Genomic DNA, 25,736 nt, shown 5'->3' with positions numbered 1-25,736 from the left:
CTACCAGAACGCGGAAGTGGGTGGCACCGCCGTGGCCCTGGCTCCCACGGAGGCGGCCGGAGCGGCTGGAAAGGGTCACTCGGAGGCCCGCCTCGTCCTTGAGATGGACACAAATAGGACACCAACTCCTCCGCAGAGGCCCTTTTGAGCCACAGGATTCCAACCCCGGCCAAGATTTTTCAAAAAGGGCCGCGCCGGGGGCGGGCCCCACGGGAGGGGTGACGTCACACCGCGCCGCGCCGCTGATGACGCGCGGCGCGGGCGACGCGGACCGAGCCTGTCACCGCGGGGCCGGCGGCGGGGGAGGAGCGGGCGCCATGGCGGTTCTGCTGGAGACCACGCTGGGCGACGTCGTCATCGACCTGTACACCGAGGAGCGGCCGCGCGGTGAGGCCCGCCCCGCTCGCCTCTGGCCGGGCGGCGATGTTCTTCCTCCCCCTCTGCCTTGGCCGCCCGCAGCCCGGCCCCGAGGAGCGGGCCTCGGTTAGAGAAGTGCTTAGGAGGCGCAGCCCTTGTGCCTGCCTGGCGCCGGCCAGTCGGGTGGCGGGTGCTTGTGATCTTTCATTTTTTATATTTTTATTGATTTTCTTTTTACAGAGCGTCGCAGGCCGACGCTCTATCCATTGAGCCAAACCGGTTTCGGCTGCTTGTGGTCTTTCAATGTGTGTGTGTGTGGGGGGGGGGGGAGGGGGCGGGGGCATACCCAGAGCCCACAAAGTTTTAGCGGCTTGACTTCGCCTTCCTGGTGACAGGAGCACACCAGCCCTCCCTGGTGTGTAATCTGTGAGTCTGGGTGAAAACTGCGAGGGTGTGCCCCGGTCAGGGGGCGTGGACATCCTGCCTGCATGGCGGAAGGGCGGGCTGGCAGGTGTGCCCCGAGCCGTAGGGAACACTCATTGAGAACACCCATTGATTGCCTACTGGGCAAGAGTTTGCCAAGCCTTGGGGTGCATACGCGCTTTCCCATGAGGGTGTAGTTTTCTGTTGGGGGGAGGGGGGAATCTACGCTGGAACCCATTGAACTTTTAAGTGTAGTCTGCAGTGTTTCCCAAAGTGTGGTACGCGCACCCCCAGGGGTACGGGAAGAGTTTGGTGGGGGTACGCGTTGCACCGGAGTTTGGTGGGGATATGCACTGCACCGTGCTTAGCTGTGCTTAATTCTACGTTCTCATGAGTACGAGGGGTTCTCAGCGTTACAAAACTATAGAAGGGGTACACATACATCAAAAGTTTGGGAAACACTTGTGTAGAGGAAGTGTGTGTGAGTTGCTATGGAAACAGATTAGTTCTTTCTGGTTGGGGGGCGGGGAGAAGTGGAGCGAGCCCCGAATGCAGAACTCTGGAACTCGCTCTTTCCAAGATGAGTGGAGATGAAGGTTTTCTTTGAGTTTGTTTGGAACTTTCTGGGAACAGCAAGTAGCCCGGCGTGGCTGGAAGGGATGGTATGTGACATGGAATGGCAGACTGCGAGTCTGGTGGTATACGTGGGATCCTGAATGGTCTTGTGAGCTCTACCGATGACCAGGGGTTTGGAAGGTTTTAAAAACAGGGTTGAGGCCTGGCACACTTGTTTTGGGAAGGTACGAGGCAGCGGGGTGGAGAATGCATCGGAATAAGGGCCATCTGGAGGCCAGGGGAGATTGTTACAGTCAGGGTCCTGCCCCCATGGGATGCAGCATCTGCCAAAGAGGATGAAACTCCCACACTCAGCTGTCTTCCCTCCCCCTACACACACACACACACACACACACACACTAAGTACTCAACCGTGTACCCATGCCTCTCATCATATTGCCTCAACCTCACACTCTCTCCTGTTGTCCTTTTGGCAGACTTCCTGCTTGTGTCAAGTATGATCTCTGCCGTCTCTCCATTGTCCCTAAGCAGAGTTAGATCTGCTTCTTCTACTCTGCCTCGATACAACACAGATTTTGTTAAAATACTTATCTGTTGTCCTGGAGTTATTTGAAGTCTTGTCTCCTCTCGGAATATAAACTCTGCCCTCAGTGGTTAGAGCATCCGCCCTCGGACTGGGGTGGGGGGTTCAGTTCTGGTAAAGGGCATGTACCTCGTTGCAGGCCTGATTCCGGGTTGGAACATGTGGGACGTGTGCTAGAGGCAACCAGTTGATGTGTCTCTCTCACTTCAGTGTTTTTCTTTCTCTGTTTCTTCCCCTCCCATCCACTCTCTCTAAGATCAATGGAAAAATATCCGAGGGTGAGGATTAACAAAACAAAAGAAAAGAATATACACTCCAAGAGAGCAGGGACTGTGCTGAAATAATTTATTTCTATATCCTGAACCCCTCGTGCAATGCCTGACACTTTGAGGGCACACATTGAAGGTTTATTATATTGACTAATCCATATACGTGTGTGGTATTAAGGCTTTTTGTGCAAGTGGTAGAAATTCAACTCGAACTGGCTGAAAGAAAATAATTGATTGTCTTGTGTTGCTGGAGTAAGATTGGCTATAAGGATGATGGGATCCAGGGGAATCAAAGGTTGTTATAGGGAATTGTATTTGCCATATTTTGGTTTTGCATTCCTTTGAGTTTGGTTGCCAATTTTCACATGGAGCAGCACCTGACAAATGAGGAACTAAGGAGAGAGAGGGTTACTCCACCTGACTAACACATATGTGCCAGTATTGTAACTAATTTTTTCTCTCTTATAAAATCAATTAATAAATGATTGCTTATCTCAGATGTGTCAGTTTCCTGCATTAGCTCACCTGCCCAAGAAACCCTCAGAAAAGGAGAATAGCCGAAGCCTGTTTTGCTCAGTGGTAGAGCGTCGGTCTACGGACTGAAAGGTCCCAGGTTCGATTCCGGTCAAGGGCATGTACATTGGTTGCGGAAGAGGCAGCTGGTTGATGTTTCTCTCTCATTGACATTTCTAGCTCTCTATCTCTCTCCCTTCCTCTCTGTAAAAAATCAATAAAATATATTTTAAAAAAAGAAAAGGAGAATAAAAAGATAATTAAAATATATTGCTCTTTTTTTTTTTTGGCTTTTGATATTTGACCATTTGCGGAAGGTTTTGTATAGTATTTAGAAATTAAATTATACCAACTGTGCTTTTACTTGCTTAAAGCATATTTTTGAACTATGATACATTTATTATTTGTTTTCTTTCAGCCTGTTTGAATTTTCTGAAGTTGTGCAAAACAAAATATTACAATTATTGCCTTATTCATAATGTACAGGTGAGTTGGTGGATATTAGTCATGTTCTTTGTTATTGGAACCATCTAGCAAATTATGTGAATTAATAAAATATATATCCTATATATTATAGAGGGATTTTATCATCCAAACTGGTGATCCTACAGGGACTGGCCGTGGAGGAGAGTCTGTTTTTGGGTAAGTTCTTTTATTTTTTAATGAATAAAATAGAATTGCCTCTTTATAGCATTTAACTAGCTTATTTCAATCTGCATTTTAAAATATGGTTCAAATTAGATTTTTCCCAAGTTCCTGCAGTGGTCTCCAACCGTTTGGACCTCATGGACCACCAGTTGGTGACCGCTGGAAATGAGAAATATTTTGAATCATACTGATATTTCTATAAAGAAATGGCAACCATAAATGTTACTTGTACTTCTGTATTTCATGGTGAGAATACTTATATTTTATTACCTTATTGTATGTATTTTCAGTCAACTGTATGGTGATCAAGCAAGGTTTTTCGATGCAGAAAAAGTGCCAAGAATTAAGCACAAGAAGAAAGGCACTGTGTCCATGGTGAACAATGGCAGTGATCAGCATGGATCTCAGGTTAGGAAGTGGGTGAAAAGATGTGTTTTGCTTTAAAATTTTGCTTTAGAATCCTACAAAGTTAGAATTATCCAGTAAGGAGAACATTTCAATAAAATATATTTGTTATAGAAAAAATATTACCCTCTTTTCTCTTTATAACAAAAATGATATGACATCACAAAAAGAAAAAAATTATTTTGTTCTTTTAAATGCAAGGCATGTTCATTGTGAGAAATTTAGAAAACATTGCAAAGTACAAAGAAGAAAATAACATTACCCCCAATCCCACCATTCATGGATCATCATCGTTCACATTGTGCTGGAAGCTAATTCCAGCATGTGAGAAATGCAAGAAGTTTCATCAAAAACCTGATGGAACTTGGGGATTCAGCAGGGCATTCCCCCACACCTAAAGATTTGCATATGTTATTGCCTGTTACCAGACAGCTGAGGGCATTTTAATCTACATGTTACTGCCTCCTGCTGGCCAAGCACCTGAACAGCCAAAGGCAGTTCTCCCAGTCCAACAATGCCTCTGTATACTTGGCCTTTGATATGTATATCTGCTTTGCTTTAGGACACTTTGTGTTAATAAAGAGCCAAGGGGTCCTCAGACAGACAGAACTTGGTTCCCATAGCTAAGCTCCTCTGGCTACCCCATGGATTACAAATTTATATTATATTTCTAGTCTCTTGATTAATTTACAGCAGCCCCTTCTCCAGATATTTTGAACCCTAACAGCAGCAGAGAAAGACCAAGACTCTAATAACATTGTGGCCCGTTTCCTTTTGTATTTATTACTTTTTTCAAAACAGGCCATGTTGAACACTTCATTCTTTGCTTTCTTTAATACTCACTGAAACCCCGTTTGGGGAGGGTGCTTTCCCCTCTTCTCCCCGCCCCCCTTCACAGTTTTCATGTGAAGAAACTGAGCCTTGCTTTGGCCACGTATTTTAAACAATCAGAGCAACATCTGTGTATGTGTTGACATTTTATGTATAAACTTTTTACTCAGTACTAGTAACAAGTGGGTAAGAATCCATGCAGTTAATGTGGAATCTTTTGTGTATTTTTTGTCAGTCTGTTAAGTAATTGCAGTTTGAATTATTTGTGTTCTGTGTTTTTCTTTATAGTTTCTTATTACTACAGGAGATAATCTAGATTACCTTGATGGTGTTCATACTGTGTTTGGTGAGGTGACAGAAGGCATGGACATAATTAAGAAAATTAATGAGACCTTTGTTGACAAGGATTTTGTACCATATCAAGATATCAGGTATGGTTACAATTTACTATCTGAATGTACTAGAATGTTTTAATACTGTGATATTTGACATGGTAGTGATGATGTTATGTGAAAGACTGTTTTTTGAATAAATGTGAATTAATACAAGACTATAAGAATCTTTATGTTTTTACACTTTTATGTTTTTATACTTGTACTAATTATTTATAATTGCATGTGCTGGGAGGAATATTAAGTCTTTAATTTAGTATTTAAAAATGCAGATTATTGAAAAATATGGCAAAAGTACTAAGAGTTAGATATAATATTTTAGAGTAATAACAGAGTGATAAATATAATATCAAACAATCACAAACAGTAACACTAATTGTGACAGTGTACTCTAGTAACATTCTGGTGCAATAAAATTTAGGAGCTTATACTTGTAGTTTTTTGGCTTTAGGGATACATAGACATTTGTTAAAATATTTGCAAAAAGTAAAACATAGATTCTGAAACATTGTAACCGTAACATTTGACATGGATTTATTTTGTAAGGATTAATCATACAGTGATTTTAGATGATCCATTTGATGACCCTCCGGATTTATTAATTCCTGATCGATCACCAGAACCTACTAAGGAACAACTAGATGTAAGTTGAGTCCTCTTGTGGTTGAATGTTCATGCATATTAATGCTTTGCATAGCTTTGCTTTTTAGCCTATTAAAACATTTCTTCAGAATGCCTATCTTGCTTGAACAATTATTTTAGGATAAGTGTAGAGTTCTTTTTCTTTTCTATGGAGGCAATTAATTTTTCTAGCTATGTTTCTATCATAATATCCTTTTTTCAGTTTCTGTTCCACTGAAAGTAAGCTTATATGATTACTTAGGGAAAATGTTTTTGTTTGTTTGTTTGTTTTGTTTTGTTTTATATCCTAACTAAAATTTCAAGAATTTTAGGCTAAATTAAATTATCATCCTTTAAAATAATTTTTCAATTGGGACATACTCTGAAGCCAGGCTAGAACCCAGAAATTTCTGTGGAATAATGTACACTTTTTCCTCAGATATTTTGAAGTATAAATTTCTGCTTATGAGACTTCCCTTAAAGCTAACTTTATCTTTATAATTGGATTCTAACACTATTGGTCTTCTGCATTCAACACTTAGTTGGATACAGATAGTTTCTATGTAAATGTTTATTTTGAGGTAACAATAAATTAGAAGATTAGTCTGGCTGATATTATTGAATTAATGTACATCAATTTTCAGAGATAAGTTTCACATACATGAAACCAATGAAGTTAATCTATTCTAATGCATTTGATGGAACTAAGAATAAAGCATAATGACCCAGATTTTTCTATTTTTTAAACTTATATATACACATATACTAGTAAGAAAAACTTTTGCCTTACAGAGTGGTCGAATAGGAGCAGATGAAGAAATTGATGATTTCAAAGGAAGATCAGCTGAAGAAGTAGAAGAAATAAAGGCAGAAAAAGAGGCCAAAACTCAAGCTATTTTATTAGAAATGGTAAGTAATTTTCTTTGTTCAAATAATTGTTCAGTAATATATTTAATACACACTTGCTGTTGGTTTATCTATTTCTGGCTTTTTGATAGTCTTAAAATATAAAAATTTAGCTAAGCGTATGTTTCTGGATTAGATTTTGTGTAAAATAATAATACATGAAAGTAAACAAATTTGATTCCACTATTAATAAAGTGTCAAGTGCCTTTTTAAAAAATGGGGAATGGATATCCAATTTACAAATATTTATGAATTTTAATTGTTATACTCAACATTTTAAAAGAGCATTTCTTGGATTAAATTTTATGTATATTAATCAAATAATTTTTTGTACAACTCAAGTATTGAGATTAAATATTAGAATAGTAGTTACAGATTAAAATAAACCTGGGTAGAACTGAGAGAGAGAAAGAGAGAAACATCGATATGAGAGAAACACTGCTTGCCTCGGCCCTGACCAGGATTGAACCAGAAACCTAGATTTGTGCCTTGATAGGAATCATCTCCAAAACCTTTTGGTACATGGGATGATGCTCCGACCAACTGAGCCACCCGTCCAGGATTCATAGTCTATTGTAAAATTCATATAGCATCATCAGTCTGAAGGAATAAATATTAAAAACTATAATTCAGTATTAACTTTATTGAATTAAAAAAATTGAAAATAATACATTTTAATGAGTACACAATATCAGAGAATATTGACCTAGAACAATCAACACCAAGTCAAATTACAAGAAAAATAAGAAAAACAAGAATAAGTGACACATAGGGAAAGAACATTAGATTATAATCAGAATTTTCAGCAGCAAAAGTATAAGAAGTTCATGCCTGAAGAAAATAGGCTAATGTTTTTTTTTTATTTGTAGATAATTTTAAATTTATGAAAAATGTACAAAAAAATAGTGTAGAGAACTTCTATATATAATACTTTTTACCCAGACTTACCAATTTTTAAATTTGTCACATCTGCCTGATCATTCTCTCTCCTCTCCCTCCTCTGTCTCCTCTCTTTCTCTCTGTTCTCTCCTTCTTTATGTTTCTGATGATATATGTACATGCACTTACTATTTTTTCTGGACCATTTGAAATTAAATTGCAAACTTTCTCTTTACCTCATACATCACTATGTATTTCCTGAGAGCAACAATATTAATCTACATATTCACTGTACAGTTATTGAAATCAGGAAATTAAATATTGATAGAAATTGCAGTTCATGCTCCAATCTTGTTAGTTATTTCGGTAATACTCTTTATAGCTCTGCCTCTCCCCACTCCTTCCCAGTTCAGAATCCAGCTTTCAAAACCTGTCAAGCCCAGAATGGTGATGCATATCTTTGTGTTTAATGGGATACATCAGTGAAAAAAAGATTTGCCTTTGTGAAACTTGTATATTAATATAAAGCCCATTATTGTTAACTACAGTCTATAATTTACATTAGGATGAACTCTGTGTTGGAAATTCTGTGGACTTTGACAGATGCATGTATCCAGCATTATAGTATCACACCGAATAGTTTTATTACTCCCCTAAATCTTCTTCGTTCTACCTCTTCATCCCTATTTCCCACAACCTTTGATAACTGCCGATCTTTTATGACTGCATCATTTTTGTCTCTTTTTAAAATGTCATATAATTGGAATCATATAGTATGTTACTTTCAGACTGGCTTCTTTCATTTAGCATTATGTGTTCAAGGTTCTTCCATGTCTTTCGATTGTTAGTGCACCATAGTTTATCCATTTATCTATTGAAATATCAGTTGCTTCTAAGTTCTAGCAAGTATGAATAAAGCTGCTGTAAACAATTTGTCTATATTTTTGTGTGGACATTTTTTAACTCATTTCGATAAAACTTAGGAGGGTAGTTGCTGGGTTGTATTGTTTAGGCTTGTAAGAAACTGCCAAACTAGCAATAAATGAGAGTTCCTGTTGCTCTGTCTCATTTCCAGCATGTAGTGGTGTCAGTGTTTTGGATTTTAACCTTTCTAATACATGAGCCTGTCCTTTTTGGTCCTCACTATTATCTTCTATTTTCTAAGCACATCAGTCTCTTACTTATTTGTGTGTAAGTAATATAATGATAATTCAACTAGTGTTTTGCATTATCAACCAGTGTTTTGAACTTCATAACTGTTAAGAGTATTTTAAATTTCCTTGACAAGTTATTATAGTATTTTCCTAACATTAAATTTTTTTATTTGTGCTTCCTTGAGATGTGATATTTCTGCACTGTAGGTGCTTTTGGCGATTTTACTGATTTGCTCTTCCCCATATGTGCTGTGATACTTCTTACTGGACATAGGTGGTGCTTGTTTTTAATAGGCTTTGAAGACACTGAGCAGATCTTATTGGTGGTGTTTCTTCTTGCTGATTCTGATTTTCATGATTTCTTTTTGTTTTAGCATGTTTATTGAAGAGAAAATGCTTTATGTGGTAATGTTATGAGAAATCATCTCTGAGAGTTTTTGAATAAAGGAATATTGTTTTCCCCATCTAAAGGCCATGGGAAAATAATTTTCCCACAATGAAACATGGTTTTCCCCTCACTGTTGCCCTCACTGCTTCTTCAGTGAGAAGTGGAATACTCTGCTCAGTGCAGTGGTTGACTGTGACGTTGACTCAATGTGACTGAGGGAAAAGATGATAGTGAGGATGAGAGTAAAAAGCTAGAAAAACTCACTATTCAGGAATTATTGCTGTTCATATTGAACAATAATGTGAAAGGAACTGGTGTTACTAATCACATAAGGCTAGATTTAATAAGATAATATTTTTCAAAAGTTTAAAATCAAGCATAAGTAAATAACATCTTGCTCAGGAATACATACCTATCTGGTAAAACTCTAAAGATATGCAGAGGGATGGCCAAAAAGGAAAACCAAGAAGCAGGATATTCATTGTATCTGGTATGAGAGGCAGAGGGATAATGGGGTCAGGAGACATTTTAGTTCTTAAGCTGTTGTCATCATGGCTGTTTTTTATGTTTATGTTTCATAACTTAGATATACTTTATATAAATTGTTTTAATATATCAAATAGGAAAAAGTGAAGATAAAATCCAGATAAAGTTGGAGTCAAATCCCACTTCAGTTGCTTATCACTGTGTGGCTTTGGGCAAGTTAGTTATTTAACCTTTCTGAATTTCACTTTCACAAAATGGATTATTATTTTAAGCGTTATTTTAAGAATTGTCAGTAATGAATTTTGAGGTCTTATTTAGATTTATTTTTCTGAACCTGCAGTTTATAATTTAGGTGTTTTAGGAAAATTGACTTTTTGATATGGATAGATATTTAGAATGGAAAATAAATAAAGGAATTGATTTATATTTTTGTTTGTTTATAATTTAGGTGGGAGACTTACCTGATGCAGATATTAAACCTCCAGAAAATGTCCTGTTTGTGTGTAAATTGAATCCAGTGACCACAGATGAGGATTTGGAGATAATATTTTCAAGATTTGGACCAATAAGAAGGTAATCTCTAGAATTAGTGAAAGATTTTAGGAAAACTAGATATTAATTTGTGGGTTTCTAATATATATCTGATGAAGCTATGAATCTAGGTGAATTTTGTACAGGTGAATTTTACAATTGAATCTTTGGGACAAAGGGAAGAAAAATTATGTATGTAATTAATTATAATATATTTCCCGTGAGAAAGGGAAGTATAACTAATTATAAAGTATTATTTTATGGCCCTGGCAAGGTGCCTCAGTTGGTTGGAGCATCGTCCCATACACCAAAAGGTTGTGGGTTAGATCCCAGTTAGATGCGTACAGGAGGCAACCAATTGATGTTTTTCTCTCACAGCGATGTTTCTCTCTCACTTTTTCTCTCTCTCAAATCAATTTTAAAAAATTATTACTATTATGTTTAGAATTTCATTTCATGATTTTCTCCCGTGAAGCCATTCTTAATTCTTCCTGTTGAAATAAAAATCTTCCTGTAAATGACTACCCAACTTTATTCCTTCACCTACTTACAATATATTATATTTATAAAAAATATTCCTATACTGCTGCTTTTTATTTTTAAATTTTAGACATATGCTGACTTCCTGCTAAGCAAGATGGGGATTTTAACTCTATTACTAACTTCCCATGTTCATTCTTTCTTCCAACTACTTTGGTTATGTCATAATTTTGGTTAGGTCATTGTTCAATATTTACATTTTAATGTGTATATAACTACAGTAACAACTGAACTATTTTCTTTAATGTGATTATTTTTCCTTTTTCTTAAAATGTTTTATTTTCTTGTTTCATTTAATGTAAAATGAGACTTAGGATATGTCAGGGAAAGGACAAGACAGTCGTTTTCAGCTCAACCTTATTGGCCCTTTCTCTTGGTTATTAAGGTGGATTAGTTCTGTAGACTAGCTATACTTGTGGGGTTAAATTTGAGCTTGGTTTATTAAAATTCAAAAACTCCAAAGCATAAACTTATTAAACATATGCTATATATGTATGAATGTGCACACATTATTCTAACAGTAACATTAGATATTTTATAATTTATCTACATATGAGGACTAGAAATGAGTTATGATTTTAAAAACTTTTTAGCAGTAGTTTTGCTACAGGCAAATTAAATATTTTAATTTATTCTTCCTTCAGTTCTTCAGGAATATAGGGATGCAGGCCTATATAGGGCATTTAGAGTAAAATTAGATAATGTGATTCCTAGGCTGGTGAACTTTTCAAAAAGTTGTTATTGGAAAATTTAACTTTGTCTTTTAATAACTGTCTTATTTTGTTCTTTGCTTATGGAGCGTGAGAGTGAATGCGTTTTTAAAAAGTCATTGCTCCTAAACTTTCTTTCAGTTGTGAAGTTATTCGAGATTGGAAGACAGGAGAATCCCTTTGTTATGCTTTTATTGAATTTGAAAAGGTATGTCATAATATAGATCTATTAAGTTTGGTATTTTTTGTTTTTACATGGTTTTAAAACGTGAAAATTATAGAACTTATTCTAGTCCCTAACAGCAGCAGTCGCAGCAAATGTTTACTGAGTGTTTGGACAGCACCCTGGAAAGAAAGCTGACATGTAAAAGACATTCATGTTAGGGACACAGAACATGTGTGAAAATGATGTTAACCACACAAGATACTCGATCAGCTTAGCACCAAGTGTGGTATATAAAGTAGTGGTTCTAGCTTTGCTGTCTATTTGTACTATCTGGAGGGTTTTGCAAAATCCTGATGCCCAGGTGTGCACCCCAGACCAATTACATTGAAATTGAGAAGGAAAAAAGGAAGTCAGGCATCAGTATTTTTTTAAAGCTGGCATCCCAATGCACAGGAACATTTATGCTTAGTTTTTTTGTTGTTGTTTTTTTAAAAATATATTTTATTAATATTTTACAGAGAGGAGGAAGGGAGAGAGATAGAGAGCTAGAAACGTCGATGAGAAAGAAACATCAACCAGCTGCCTCTTGCACACCCCCTACCGGGGATGTGCCCGCAACCAATGTACATGCCCTTGACTGGAATCGAACGTGGGACCCTTCAGTCCGCAGACCGACGCTCTACCACTGAGCCAAACCAGTTTCGGCTATGCTTAGTTTTTTATATCTATAGGAAGAAGATTGTGAGAAAGCATTCTTCAAAATGGACAATGTACTTATAGATGACAGAAGGATACATGTGGATTTTAGCCAGTCTGTTGCAAAGGTTAAATGGAAAGGAAAAGGTATGGTGGTTTATTTCTTTTTTTTCTGTTCTGTTTTTCATGCTGTGTGTGCGCGCGCACGTGTGTGTGTGTGTGTGTGTGTGTGTGTGTGTGTGTATGTATGTATGTGTATTTTACACTGATGATTAATATATTTTCTATGTTTGACTATATTATAAATTACTTGTAATTACCCATTGCAGGCATGACATTTTTCCAGAATAATTATTATGTTTGTGGTGGTTTGGTTCTTCTATTAATAGATGCAAAACCCTTAATATGTTTTGCCTAAAGTTTGTTGTATGCTTAGAATTTCCTTTAATTTCATGTCTTTCCCTGTGTATATTTTATATACAATCAAAACGCCTCCTGTGTACCTCCAGTTTACTTTACTTGTACAGTCAGTCTTGGGCCCTTCTGTAGGAAGCCCTCCCACCAGGAGCATTTCCTCATTTGTGTGGAGGAGACAGGAAAGGCAGGGCAGCCAGCAGGTCTGGGCCATGGGTAGGAGCTGAGTCCTCATCTGGCAGGAGAATAGGCTTGAGAGTAGAGAGGCTGTATGGAATGCTCTCTCCTTTTCTGCCCTGCCACTGTAGGCCAGTCATGACTTAATAACAGGCCCTGTTTTTCTGAAGAGATCGTTGTTGACTTAATTTTTGGCTCTTGGGAGGAATAAAGGTGCTCTTAAGCAAGAATTTTAAAGCAGAGACACCAGCCCCTCCCATCTCGCATCTCTCAGCAAACTTCTACACACATCCGGCTGTGCCTGATCTGCTTGGTGCTCTGTTGAGATTTGGGGACATTGTTTCTTTTGACAGATCATAGGTCTTTAAAGCCTCATTTCTTCCAGATTTGTAAGTTTCTTGCATCTCAGACTCAAGTCCCAAACCTTTAGTTTCCCTTGGATCTAATGTTTTCATGGATATATTAGCTTCACTTAAACAATGCATTTTCTAGTGAACGTATGTATGCATTGTGTTGTTTAGAATTTGACGGTATGGTGTTGTAATATTCATGTATTTCATTAGGTGGCAGCATATGGCTACAAGTTAAAATAGTAATGGAGAAAGAATTATTATGATTTTTTTGTTCTCAGCCTTTTTCTAGCCTCTGATCCCTGATATAGACTGAGTGGCCAAATTATTATGATCTCTGGACGCATAATAATCTGGATACTCACTGTATATCCTAAATAATAAAAGGCTAATATGCAAATTGTCCACTCAACCAGGAGTTTGACCAGCAGGCAGGCTGGCCAACTGCTCATGTCCCCCTGCCCGGCCAGGCTGGCTGGACCCTACCCATGCACAAATTCATGCACTGGGCCTCTAAAATACACACACACACACACACACACACACACACACACACACACACTGAGTGGCCAGATTATTATGTATTCAAAGATCATAATAATCTGGCCACTCAGTGTATATGCCACTTATAAAATTGCTCTTGTATATTATACCTCTTATAAAGTAATTTCTGTTCTTGATTAATTAGGGGGTTTTTCTTACTAAGTTTTTTCTTCTTTTTTAAATAAATAGGTGGAAGATATACCAAGAGTGATTTCAAGGAGTATGAAAAGGAACAGGATAAATCATCTAATTTGGTTCTGAAAGATAAAGTAAAGCCCAAACAGGAGTATCCTTCACAGGAAGCAGTTAGTCATTATGTGTTGACCGTGCACTTTGTGTAGAGTACTGTGTGATATGTTATAAAAAGTCACAAAGGCTGTAGAAAAGTCCCTAAGCCAGGGACTTTTCTATATACTGTCTCATATATACTCACTGTCTTATATATACTTTGCCTTTTCAGTGTATTCTCTATTATGTGGAGAAAGTTAGGGTTGAAATAAATGTTTAGCCTTCTTTTCCCTCCCTAATTTTAGGTTAAAGTTAATACTTATTCGCAGAAGATCTTCAGGTAAGATTCATATTTTCTCTATATAATTGCAATATTTTAAATTCCTCATAGTCAGAAATTTTTTATTATAGCTAACCAAATCCTTTGTGCTAACCTTCCTCGTATGTTTAACTTTGGAGATGGTGAATATGTAGACAGCAAAATCCTGTCCTTCCTTTACATAATTAGGCTGCTTCTTTCTGCTTAGTACATTGTCAGTCTAGCAACAAGTACTTATTGGGCTTCTCTTGTGTGCAAGAGTTGACTTTTATAGGATTAAAGAAATTCATTGACTTGACCATTTTATTTAGGTTTTTTCAAGTTTTAGGTTGAGACAAGTAAGGGGCAATGAAACATACTGTTCATATTATGTCATTTTAATTTTTCATTGATGTTCTCATTATAAATTTATCACTCCACACATTGTAAAGCTTACTTCTTTTATGATTCTTTCTTTAAATGGTTTCTTTGTTTTCTAGTTTCTGTTGCTGTTTTTGAGTTTCTCTTTTCCCATACTGTACATGGAACATTTCTTTTCCAAGTAGTCATCAAGTAAAGATGAATATTGGGCTGACTGTTATGTACTTACTAAAGACCTGGTGCATAAATTCATGCATGGGTGGGGTCCCTTGGCATGGCCAGCGATTGGGGCCAATCGTGGGGGACAGCCAGCTGGGAAAGGGACTGCGAGAGGTTGGCTGGCTGGCACCCCCTCGTCGGGGTTGATCGGGGGAGCCAGGTGGCAGGGGGGGTGGGGCCGTGGAAGGTTTGACCCCAGCAGCAAGCTAACCAATGGCCAATTTGTGAGAAATAGGGCTTCCTCCTCCCTCCTGTCTGGGTCCAGGGTGCAGGTAAACCAGATTTAGGGCTGTCAGGGCCCCAGCAGCAAGGTCTGGATCAGTGTGTGTCATAGTTACCAGCCAGTCATTTGGTCATTCCCTCCAGCCGCTGGCAGGCACTCGGAACCTGGGCTTCCCTCACACCCTGGCTTCGTCCAGAGGTCATCCAGAAGGACGTCCAGTTTAATTAACATTTTACACTTTTTTTTATTGTAGACTGGAGGCCTGTTGCACGAAAATTCGTGCACTTGGGCAGGGCGGGGGTGTTCCCTCAGGCCGGCCTGCACCCTCTCACAGTCTGGGACCCCTTGGGGGATTTTCAACTGACAGCTTAGGCCCGCTCCCAGGGGGGATCAGGCCTAAACTGGCAGTCAGATATCCCTCTGGCAGCCCGGGAGCCCTCGGGGAATGTCCAACTAATGGCTTAGGCCTGCAGGGAACAAACCTAAGCCATTAGTTGGATATCTCTAGCGCTGCCTCGGAGGCAGGAGAAGCTCTCACCACCTTCGCTGCACTGGCCAGCCGTGAGCCAGCTCTGGCTGAGCAGTGCGCCCCCTGTGGAAGCGCACTGACCAGCAGGGGCAGCTCCTGCGTTGCGTATTTTTCCCCTGTGGTCAGTGCATGTCATAGTGACCGATTGTTCCTGGTCATTCTGCCATTAGGGTCAATTTGCATATTATCCTTTTATTATATAGGAGGATAGATTTTTAAAACAGTGTTGATTGTTTACAATACATAAAACATTCTAGGGGTTTGAGTGGGTAAAGTCTGCAGTATGTATGCCGGCATAGTCAGCATGAGGAGAGGCTTTCCCTTGCCAACAGACCTAACAGTGAGCTAAGATTTAGTTTAAAAAGATAAACTATCAGAGAGGATATGATTGAAATCTTAAAATCATAAAAGGTATGGATGGAATACAGTTGAGATTTATTTATCAAATCTTTAAAATTAACTATAGTTAATTTTAGGATAAATACTAGTAACTGCAGCTGGAAGAAGAGGAGTGTGTAGGACAAATCAAAGGAAGTACAGTCATAAAGTATAAAGTAGAAGCAGGCGTCTTACCCTGTAGAATTAGCTCAGGCTCAGAAGAAAGAGTATGTGGTATTACAGTGTTTTGAATTCAAGAAGATAGGTTACTAAGAGTGAAGCAAGGAAACGAGGCATGTTTGAGAATAAACCTCTAGCCCAGTCCTGTCCAATAGGACTTTGTACAGCGATGGAAACCTACTATATCTCCACGGACTTGATAGCTACTGACGTGTTTAATGAATTTAAATTTAAACAATTACAGTGAACAGTGCCTGCTTTAGGCTTTTGAAGTTGAGAGAAAAGACAGACATGTCCTGGTGTAAACCACTGTTAATCATCCTCAATCGGAATATTGAACAAGAAAAAGGAAATTCATGAGTCTAACCCTGCACTTTGTTTCCTATCCTGTTACTAAAACAATGCTGGCTGTGACCCACTAAATGGACTTTGTGCTCCATTACTGGGTCATGACCAGCATTTTGAAAATCATCTCTCTACAGCCTTTTGGACAGAGGGAGAAACATGTGAAAAGCTACACACTGAGGTGAAATCATAGGCAAGGACTATTGAATTTGTATCTGAAAAAGGAGAAGATCCAGAAGGTATCCTGCAAACAGTGTGATACGGTGTGCCATAGCGTAAAGGAGAAAGGAAGTTAGACATAAGAGTAATAGTAGGACAGTGCAGGCTGACTAGCCATCTTACGAAAGTGAAAAGGTGCAGTGGTTTCCTGGTTAACCTGAGGTGGAAGTGAGTCACCACGGAGGAAGGCATAGACTGTGGCATCGTGGAAACGGATGGGACACTGGTCCCTGGGGAAGTGTGTCTGCGATTACGCTAGGCCACACGCCGCCAAAATAGCCCTGCGTGCGGGCCTTCCTCATACGCTTTCTTTTGAAAACCACTCCTCCAGCCTTCCTCAAAATCTGTTCGAGAAATTGAGATTATTTTCAGCAGAGGTTATAGTAGTTTATATTTATTTATATTAGAGAAAATACCTATCTCTGTATTAAAACATTACCACTATTTTTATAACATATTTATGTGGAATTTAAAAAAATTAGTCATTGTTCTACCATCTAGACAAATGATACTTATTTTTCCTTGTTCCTTCAAGATTTGATCTTTGTAAACTTATAATCACTGTATGGTATATATGGTTTTTGCTTTGAGCTTTTTTCACTTTTAATTTTTCAGGAACACCTTCCCAGGTTTTTCATAGCATTAATTTATCATTGTTAATAACTTATTTTATAAAATATCATGTTGAAGTACTATAATATAATTGAATCTATAGTTATTACTAGGCTATTTGATGTTCCTAGTTTATCATTAAAAAGAACCCTATTATGTATACCTTTGTTCACTTGACTTATTTAATTTTTTACATTAAATATTTATTGTTGAAAATATTACATATGTCCCCCCTTACTGCCATTGACCCCTTCTACTCGCCCCAGTCCCCCGCCCCAGGCCTTCAGCACCTTACTGTCTGTATCCATAGGTCATACATATATGCATACAAGTTATTTGGTTGCTCTCTTTCCACCCACCTCCGCCTTCCCTCTGAAATGCCACAGAATTTTTACAAATTCTTATTTGTATTTAAGCATAGTAACTGTTGGCATGCACTGCTAAATTTCCTCCTAGCAGGTGAGCTAATTTGCTCCTCCGAAGAGGAGTTACATAAATGTACCTTTTATCTTACGTAGCTTTTCTGGCTCTGGAGTTTGTATTATCTTACTTTTTTCCAGTTAAACATGTGCCTCATTTTCTAAGTTTAGGTTTTCTTATTATTGACAAATGTTTCCTTATTTTTCAGATGCTTATATTTTAATTTGTGGATATTATATGTCCCCCTCCATATTTTTTGCCCATTTATAATTGTTAACTGCCTATATTCAATCATGGGTTTTTCCCCATTTTGTTTCTATATAATGAGGGGGGAAAATGAATCTATTTTGTTTTAGAAATAAACTATACTTGTAAGATGCTTTTATTTTAAAAAGTTACCTTTAACTTCTTGGTCTCCTTTGTTCACCAGATTCTTAGGTTTTGATGTATTGCCTATATTCCTTCTCAAGCTTGTCCTTAACTAGCTGCTACAGTGCCAAGTATGATCTTATATTAGAGGAGCAGACAGAGGACTCAAAGTCAAGTCACTCACACACAAGTAAAAAACACAAGAAGAAAACCCGTCACTGCTCTGAAGAAAAAGAAGATGAGAACTACATGCCAATCAAAAATACTAATCAGGTACTGCTAATGTCCAGACCCAGCTGTGGAGAAATAAATATTTTATCCCTTTATAGATTACTCAGGGGTCTTCAAACTACAGCCCGCGGGCCACATGCGGCCCGCCAGGTTTTTTGGGCAGTGAGCGCAGCCGAGGTGTTACAGTAGGAATTAGTAGTTCATATAGTCCGGCCCTCCAGCTCTCTGAGGGACCGTGATCTGGCCCCCACTTTAAAAAGTTTGAGGACCCCTGGATTACATCATAGTGATGGGCGTGTTCTAAGTCTAAAGTGCAGAATGGTTTCACTGGGTAATGAACTTTAATTTTTAAGAATGTATTATATATCACAAATTATAAAGATTGCTTTTGAATTAACTTAGTATGTAGTTTCCCATTGTGGAGCGCGTGATTTCCATACCACCTGTGGACACTCCTTTGTTCCCATGAAAGCAAGTGTGGTTGTGCTCAAACAGTTCTCACTTACTGTTTTATCACCAAGTGTTGTGTGCTGCACCTAAAACACTTTTAAAAAATATATATATATTTTATTGATTCTTTTACAGAGAGAAGGGAGAGGGATAGAAAGTTAGAAACATTGATCAGCTGCCTCTTGCACAACCCCTACTGGAGATGAGTCCACAACCAAGGTACATGCCCTTGTCCAGAATTGAACCTGGGACCTTTCAATGGCTGATGCTCTATCCACTGAGCCAAACCAGCCAGGGCCACTTAAAACTCTTAAGGGTTTAGGATCTGTAAAACGTTTATTCCCTTTTGTATTGTATCTATGAAATGAAAACAGTACTCATAATTGAGCATCTGAAAGCTTTCTTTAACAATGCATTTTCTAAGACAATAATAGTTAAAGTTCCCCCAAAGAAAATTGATTATAAAGAGAAGAAAGCATGTCCAGCCTGCATTTTGGCTCTTAGTTAAATGAAAAACAAACTACAGTACAGCTCCTGCTTTTGTTTGCCACGTGAAGGCATCTGGGCCCTGGTGGAGGAGGAGGTGTCCTAGGCCCAGGTGAGAAGGAACTCAGGACGGGGAGGGTGTCAGGCAGAGACACTATGGAGAGATGCGGTCTGGTTGGCAGAAAAGCCAGGTGTAACTTTCCACACTGCTCGGCATTGGTGTGACCTCAGCGAGTTACTTACCTTTCTGAACCACAGTTTCCTCTCTGTGAAATTGAGATAATACTTATTTCAGAGGCATGCTCTTCAGATTTAGTGAGAAAAAAAATGTGTGCAATCATTTTCTACACTGGCTTTTTTTACTACTTTTACTTAAATAGTCAGATTACCATGTTTTAAATCAGTTGGAGTACTTTCTCTGTGGTTATGCCATTAATTGGATTCATATCACATAAAAAAATTTTTAAGGATTGCTTTAAAATTTTTTGTTAGTTTTAAAAATCATTTATATGGTTCCAAAGTAAAATCTACAAAATGGCACAGAATTGAGCTTCTATTCCTGCCTTCTCCACCTTTTCTCTCCCCCTCACTCCCCGCCTTGTATAAAATAAAACCATTTTAATATGTTTTATTCTTCATTTTAAAATTTTTCAACAAGCATATATTTTATATATATTTTTAGCCCCCTATTTTCTAGATAGCAGATATTCTTATTCTTTGCTGTTGTCTAACCAGAGGTAAACCTCCTTTCTACAGCCCTTTAGCTATGTAAAGCTCACCCTCCTTCATGCCCTGGCTTCTGTTTTTAAGTTACACCTTTGTCAGTCCTTTAAATGATCCGCACATGAATCAGTAATCACTCACATCTTCAGAGTCTTTACAGTCAATGGATACTGTTGGCCCTGTTTCACAACAAAGACAGTGAACACGGAAGAGGTGAAGCAGCTTGCCCATAGTTTTACAGCTCATAAATAGTGGAGGCACAATGTAAGTTCAGGCTTGTACTAACAACTCTACTGCTGTTCTTCTTAGCTGGAATATACTAGTAATAATATTTGTCAGTTTTCTTTTCTAAATCTTATTAGTCGAATAAAATTTGCCCCATAGTGTAATATTTTAGTGTGATCTAATAGGAACATCTCTCTTCTAATGTTTGTACTTTATTATAAATGTATCTTTTTTTGTTAATATATTTTTATTGATTTTAGAGAGGAAGAGAGAAACATCAATGATGAGAGAGAATGATAGGCTGCCTCCTGCCACCCCCAACTCAGGATCAAGCCCAAATATAGGTTATGGGTCAACCATTGAGCCACACTGGCCAGCCTACTTAGCCTTTTAAATGGTGGCTATATCACATTTCTATGAATATGTAATGTTTTTCACTAAAAACCCTTAATTATCGCTCCCATCCCATGTATCCTTCAGCCACAGCTCACCATCCTGCACTACTACATGGAATCGTCAGTGAATCTAGGCCTGAGATACATACTGGTGTGTCTGAGATGAGGTTTAAAGAAAATCTAGACTGGCTGCATTTTAAGTCTGCTATTTCTTCCCCTTATTATGAATCTTTTTTTTTTTTTTTTAATTCTCACCCAAGGGTATGCTTATTGATTTTAGAGAAAGAAAGGAAGGTTGGCGAGGGTAGAGGAGGGAAAAGTGAGAGAAAGAGAAAGAAACATGGATTAGTTGCCTCCTGTAGGTGCCTACTACGAACCCACAACCTAGACCTATACCCCCAGCAGTAATTGAGTCTGAAACCTTTTTGTTGTATAAGACAATCAAACTGAGCCACCTGGCCAGGCCTTATGAATCTTTTCTATCCTGCTGTTCGCTTACTTAAAACTTTACATTAGCAATTATCCTCATTTGGCACAGAGTAAAAAGCTTCAAGTGATATTTTGGGGGGATACTGTTGTTGGTTTTTAGAGAATATTAAGGTAGTTGGCAACTATAAAATTGTTAAATTCCAAATAGTAATCTCCTAACTTTATTTCTCCCTTTAAAGTGTATTAAAGCCCATGGGTGTTTTTTAATTGAGGAAACATTGGTTAATAACATAATTTAAATTTCAGGTGTATAACATTGTAATTTGCTATCTGTGTACACTATAGTGGGCTCACCAGTCTAGTTTCTAGTTGTCACCGTAAGTTTGACTCCCTTTACCAATTTTGCCCGCCACTACCTTCTACCCCTCTGGTAACCACCAATCTGTTGTCTGTATCTTTGAGTTACAGTAAATGTTTTTTATTTTATATTTTCATTTAATAATATAGCTATACTAACTTTTTCTTACTATTTTTTATAATAAAACAACATCCATATATGTAAGATTTAAGTGGGCCCCAATTTTTTCTATGACTCTGATGCTCATCCTTTTGATTTCAGTCTCAAAAAAATAATCATTAAAGGGAATTTTCAATACTAGGTCATTTCTGTGTATAGCTCAACTTTTTCATTTGTTGCCATTTTGCTTGGTGAGCATCATTTCCTAAGAATGTTTTAACTTATTTCTTTAAGTTCTTTGTTTTTTATTTAGTGGCAACCTTATTTTCAATTTGAAAACTTCTCTATTTAAATTTTCCACCTGCGTCTTAATCCCAAAGGTGGTTGCTGTGTTGTTGAGGTTTGGGTTTTGCTAGAGTTACAGGAAATTAGTCCTCAGCTGTGGGTTGCCTGGCTCAGATGTATTCATACTGGTTGTCAGTCCTCTGTGGTTTTCATAGGTGTTTAGTAGTCTTATAATTTGGGACTCTATTTTTGCTGTCATTTTAATCTTTTAATGTTATTTTAGTGATTTAGATTTAGCTAAATCTTTGGTTTAATTTCAGTGACCAGAGCAAGGATAATTTTTAGTTAAATTAGACTTTTTTTTTAAACTTTGAAATCAAGGATTGAGTTGGTTACTTTAAATTGGCCAGTTTATGTTTTCTTTTTAGACACATGCTAGTTTAATCATCTTGTCTTATGCCTTAAACGTATAAAATGATAGAATTGTTTAAAGTCTGTACTGGAAAAGACTTAGAGCTCATCTAATTCATTTCCTTCACCTTAGATATGAGAGCCTGGCCCCACAGGCCATGGACCTTATAGCTTAGTGGGTAAGCTGGAGTTTAATGTTTATTTTGATTCAGTCAGGTGTGGGTTTTCTTTATTATTCTTTATCACCCCCATTTCAATTTTATATTCCAATTATTGATCAATTAAATCATTACTTTCAACCTGGGCTGACCTCAAGTGCCAGTTTTCTTATTTCCGGAATGAGGATGATCTTGTACTCCAAAAGCACTTAGCACTGTGCTAGCCCATACTTCGAGGACCTGTCCTAATGTGGCTTCTTCCAGGCACCTGCACTTTCTCCTTCATGCTCTCAGTGCTAATTCTTCCTTGCTTTTCAGTTTTCATTTACACTGCTTGCACTAACCTCTCACTGCCAATCTAACCCAAACCCTCTCAATCTTTGATGCTCATTTCAAGTTCTAACTCTTCTATAAAACCTTCTCTGATAAACCTAATCTCAAGAAATGACAAAGACCATCAGAACCTAAAGCTGCCTGACTTCAAAGCTTGAGTAGCTTTGAAATTACTCCAAGTTGGAGAGGTTTTAAGGTTTCAGTCCATTTCAGATTTTCAGGTTCTTCAATTTTTTCAAAGAATTAAGTACTATATACCCACCCCACCTTCTCTCATTTTAAACTCTTTAAGCATTTAAGTGCCATTATATATAATGTGCTAGAGATTTTACAGAGTTATACATCAGCTAACTGTCTCTTTAGGTTAAAAGTTTACTGTCTCGCCGAAACCGGTTTAGCTCAATGGATAGAGCGTCGGCTTGGGGACTGAAGGGTCCTGGGTTCGATTCTGGTCAAGGGCATGTACCTTGGTTGCGGGCACATCTCCAGAAGGGGGTGTGCAAGAGGCAGCTGATCGATGACTCTCTCTCGTCGATGTTTCTAACTCGCTATCTCTCTCCCTTCCTCTCTGTACAAAATCAATAAAAAATTTAAAAAAATAAAAAAAAAAGTTTACTGTCTCAACCAATTCAGAAAATAGGTGTCCAGACAGAATTGTACATGGCTACATTTTATATATGTTATAGGAAGTACAAAAATTATTTTATCTAAGGATGGATTATTTTGTTAGGAAATAATTAGGAAAGGGTTAAACCAAATACCGATTCATGATAAGAACCATAGGGATTGTGTGGGAAATAATGAATTGGTTAGTAATGTTGTATTTCACAAACACTGATTATAGTGATCACTTTAGATCTCTATTCACATACTGCAATCTCCATGTCAGGCGTAATGTACAGTCTCTAGACAGCTATGGAATAACTGAGTAATTTTCTTAAAATTCAGTCTTTAACCAGGGGTATCCATTACTGTAGATTTTGAACCTTGACATTTATATCTACTTTATAATATCTATGGTGATAGAAGCGAGACCCTTGGGAGTTCAGTCCTTAGGATTTTCCTTTCCTCTGAAAAACTTTTTAAGAAAGTTGAATTTTACACACTATCTCTTGAAAGAGCACTGGCTCTGATCACTTTAGATTTCAGCCTCTTGCTGAGAGAACTCATTTTAATTAAGGGCAGAATACAAGCAGAAATAGAATTATAATCTGTCCTCTCCTATATGGGAAAAATACTATTGCTACTTAATATAAAGAATAGAACTTTTTGGGGGAGTGGAGAAGGGGGAGGTGGAGAGGTAACCTTATATAACCAGAATTTTTAATATTGCAGTTTTGCTCTAAAGACCTGCTCTAATTTCAATTGGGCAATTTCAGTTTTTTATTTTTGGTTCTGTTCCTTCAGTTTGGCTGAAATAGATACAAACCAGTGAGACTGATTACAAAAATGGTCAAATCTTTTTCTGAATTATTTTTGCTTTTTAATTTACAAAATGTCTGGCATTAGTGGTAGTGTTCAAATTTGAGCCATTACAACTGCCTGCTAATGGAGGGCTTGTCTATAAGTTTTATTAGCTGGCAGTGATTTTATGAATTCACTTATAATTCTCTTTATTCCTCTGACAGGATATCTACAGAGAAATGGGGTTCGGTCACTATGAAGAAAAAGAAAGCTGTCGGGAGAAACAAAAGAGTGAAAAGAAGGACCGACCTCAAAACCGAAGTCGTAGCCGATCTCGAGAAAGGGATGGTCACTACAGTAACAGCCACAGATCTAAATACCAAACAGATCCCTCTGAAAGAGAAAGGAGTAGAAAGAGAGACCGAAGCAGGAGTCCCAGGAAATACAAAGATAAAGAAAGATCTAAGTACAGATGAAACATGAAGAATCAGACATGAGTGGCTAAAATACTCTTGTCTAAAATACTCTTGTCTAACTAGAATAGCAGATGTTCAGATTTTGTGTCAAAACAGCTAAAGACTCTGCTTGTTTTTCCCCCTATATTCTAGGTGTCCCCTTTATAGATCAATACTGATTGTGTGGGGCACAGAAAGACAATAAAGAATTGAACATTTTCTTTGTATATTTTTTATACTAATTTTATTGTTAAACATAAATAGTAGTCTTCATTTTTCAAGTCTTTCACATTTTCCACTTTTTAAAAATGAAGTATTTCATATCTATAAAAACATACATGTATATATAAGGTATTAAAAATAATTATCTTTGTACCTATCAGCCAGATTAGGAAATGAGCATTTTGGAAGTCCCTCTCCTCAAGTAATTAATATGAATTTTGTGTTTGTTATTCTCTCACTTGTTCTAGTTTTACAATATGTGAATCCCTAAATGAAATGTAAAGTTTTGTATGTTTTTTGAATTATATATAAATGGCTTAATGTACGCTCAGTTCTATGACTTGCTTTTTTTGACTTTAGTACTTTTTGGGAGTTACTCATTTTTTAGTGCCATATAGTTCTATGAAGAGACCGCAGTTTATCCGTCCTGCTGTGGAGGGATGTTTGGGTTTTGTTGGTTTTGTTTTTCCTATTGCAGACAATGCTGCTATGAACATAGTATATCTAGGAGGGACACTGCTTGGGCATGTGGTATGGACGTCTTCATTTACAAGATAATGTAACTCTTCTGCATGGCTGTACCGGCTTATACCCTACCAGCACTATGTGAGTTACCTTTCTTTCACATTTTCTCCAACACTTCTTAATTCTAGGCCTTTTTGTTTTACCAATCTCATGGAGGTTAACTGGCATCTTATTGTGGTGTCCAGAAAGAGCACTATTAGTCCTATCTTTGTTCTTCTATAAGTAATGTGTCCTTTTCTCTATTTCTATCTTTGTTTTTGTTTGTCTACATGTAATGTGCCTGCTTTTACCTTTTTGAGTTTTAGGCAGTTTGATTATGATGTGCTTGGAGTATTTTTTTTTTTTTTTTTCATGTTTCTTCTGCTGGGACTCTTTACCTGAGGTTTTATGGTTTTCATAAAATTTGGAATATGTTTGGCTATTATTTCTTCTATTATTATTATTACTATTATCTTTCCTATCCTCTCACTGCTTTCCCTCTGGGACTCCAATTGTATGTTAGGCCACATTAAATTGTTTCAAAGTCTGTTGTTTTTTCTTAAAAGTCTTTTCTCTTTGTATGCCAAGTCAGACATTTTTCATTATGTC

At 37.6% G+C, this 25,736-nt stretch overlaps 1 protein-coding gene across 1 annotated transcript; it reads left to right on the top strand.

Moving 5' to 3' along the window:
- Positions 1-249: 249 nt before the first annotated feature.
- On the top strand, positions 250-24,620 carry PPIL4 (peptidylprolyl isomerase like 4). The gene is made up of 13 exons (XM_084890148.1): positions 250-387; positions 3,140-3,207; positions 3,299-3,363; positions 3,660-3,777; positions 4,894-5,036; positions 5,544-5,640; positions 6,411-6,527; positions 9,880-10,004; positions 11,354-11,420; positions 12,110-12,221; positions 13,748-13,844; positions 18,085-18,232; positions 24,171-24,620. The coding sequence occupies exons 1-13, from the start codon at positions 318-320 to the stop codon at positions 24,420-24,422; spliced, it is 1,479 nt and encodes a 492-aa protein (XP_084746274.1). The 5' UTR covers positions 250-317; the 3' UTR covers positions 24,423-24,620.
- The last annotated feature ends 1,116 nt before the right edge of the window (positions 24,621-25,736 follow it).

This window comes from Pipistrellus hanaki (genome assembly GCF_964339955.1).
Source record: "Pipistrellus hanaki genome assembly, chromosome: 7".
Taxonomy (NCBI): Eukaryota; Metazoa; Chordata; class Mammalia; order Chiroptera; family Vespertilionidae; genus Pipistrellus; species Pipistrellus hanaki.
This window is presented reverse-complemented; position numbering and strand designations above follow the sequence as displayed.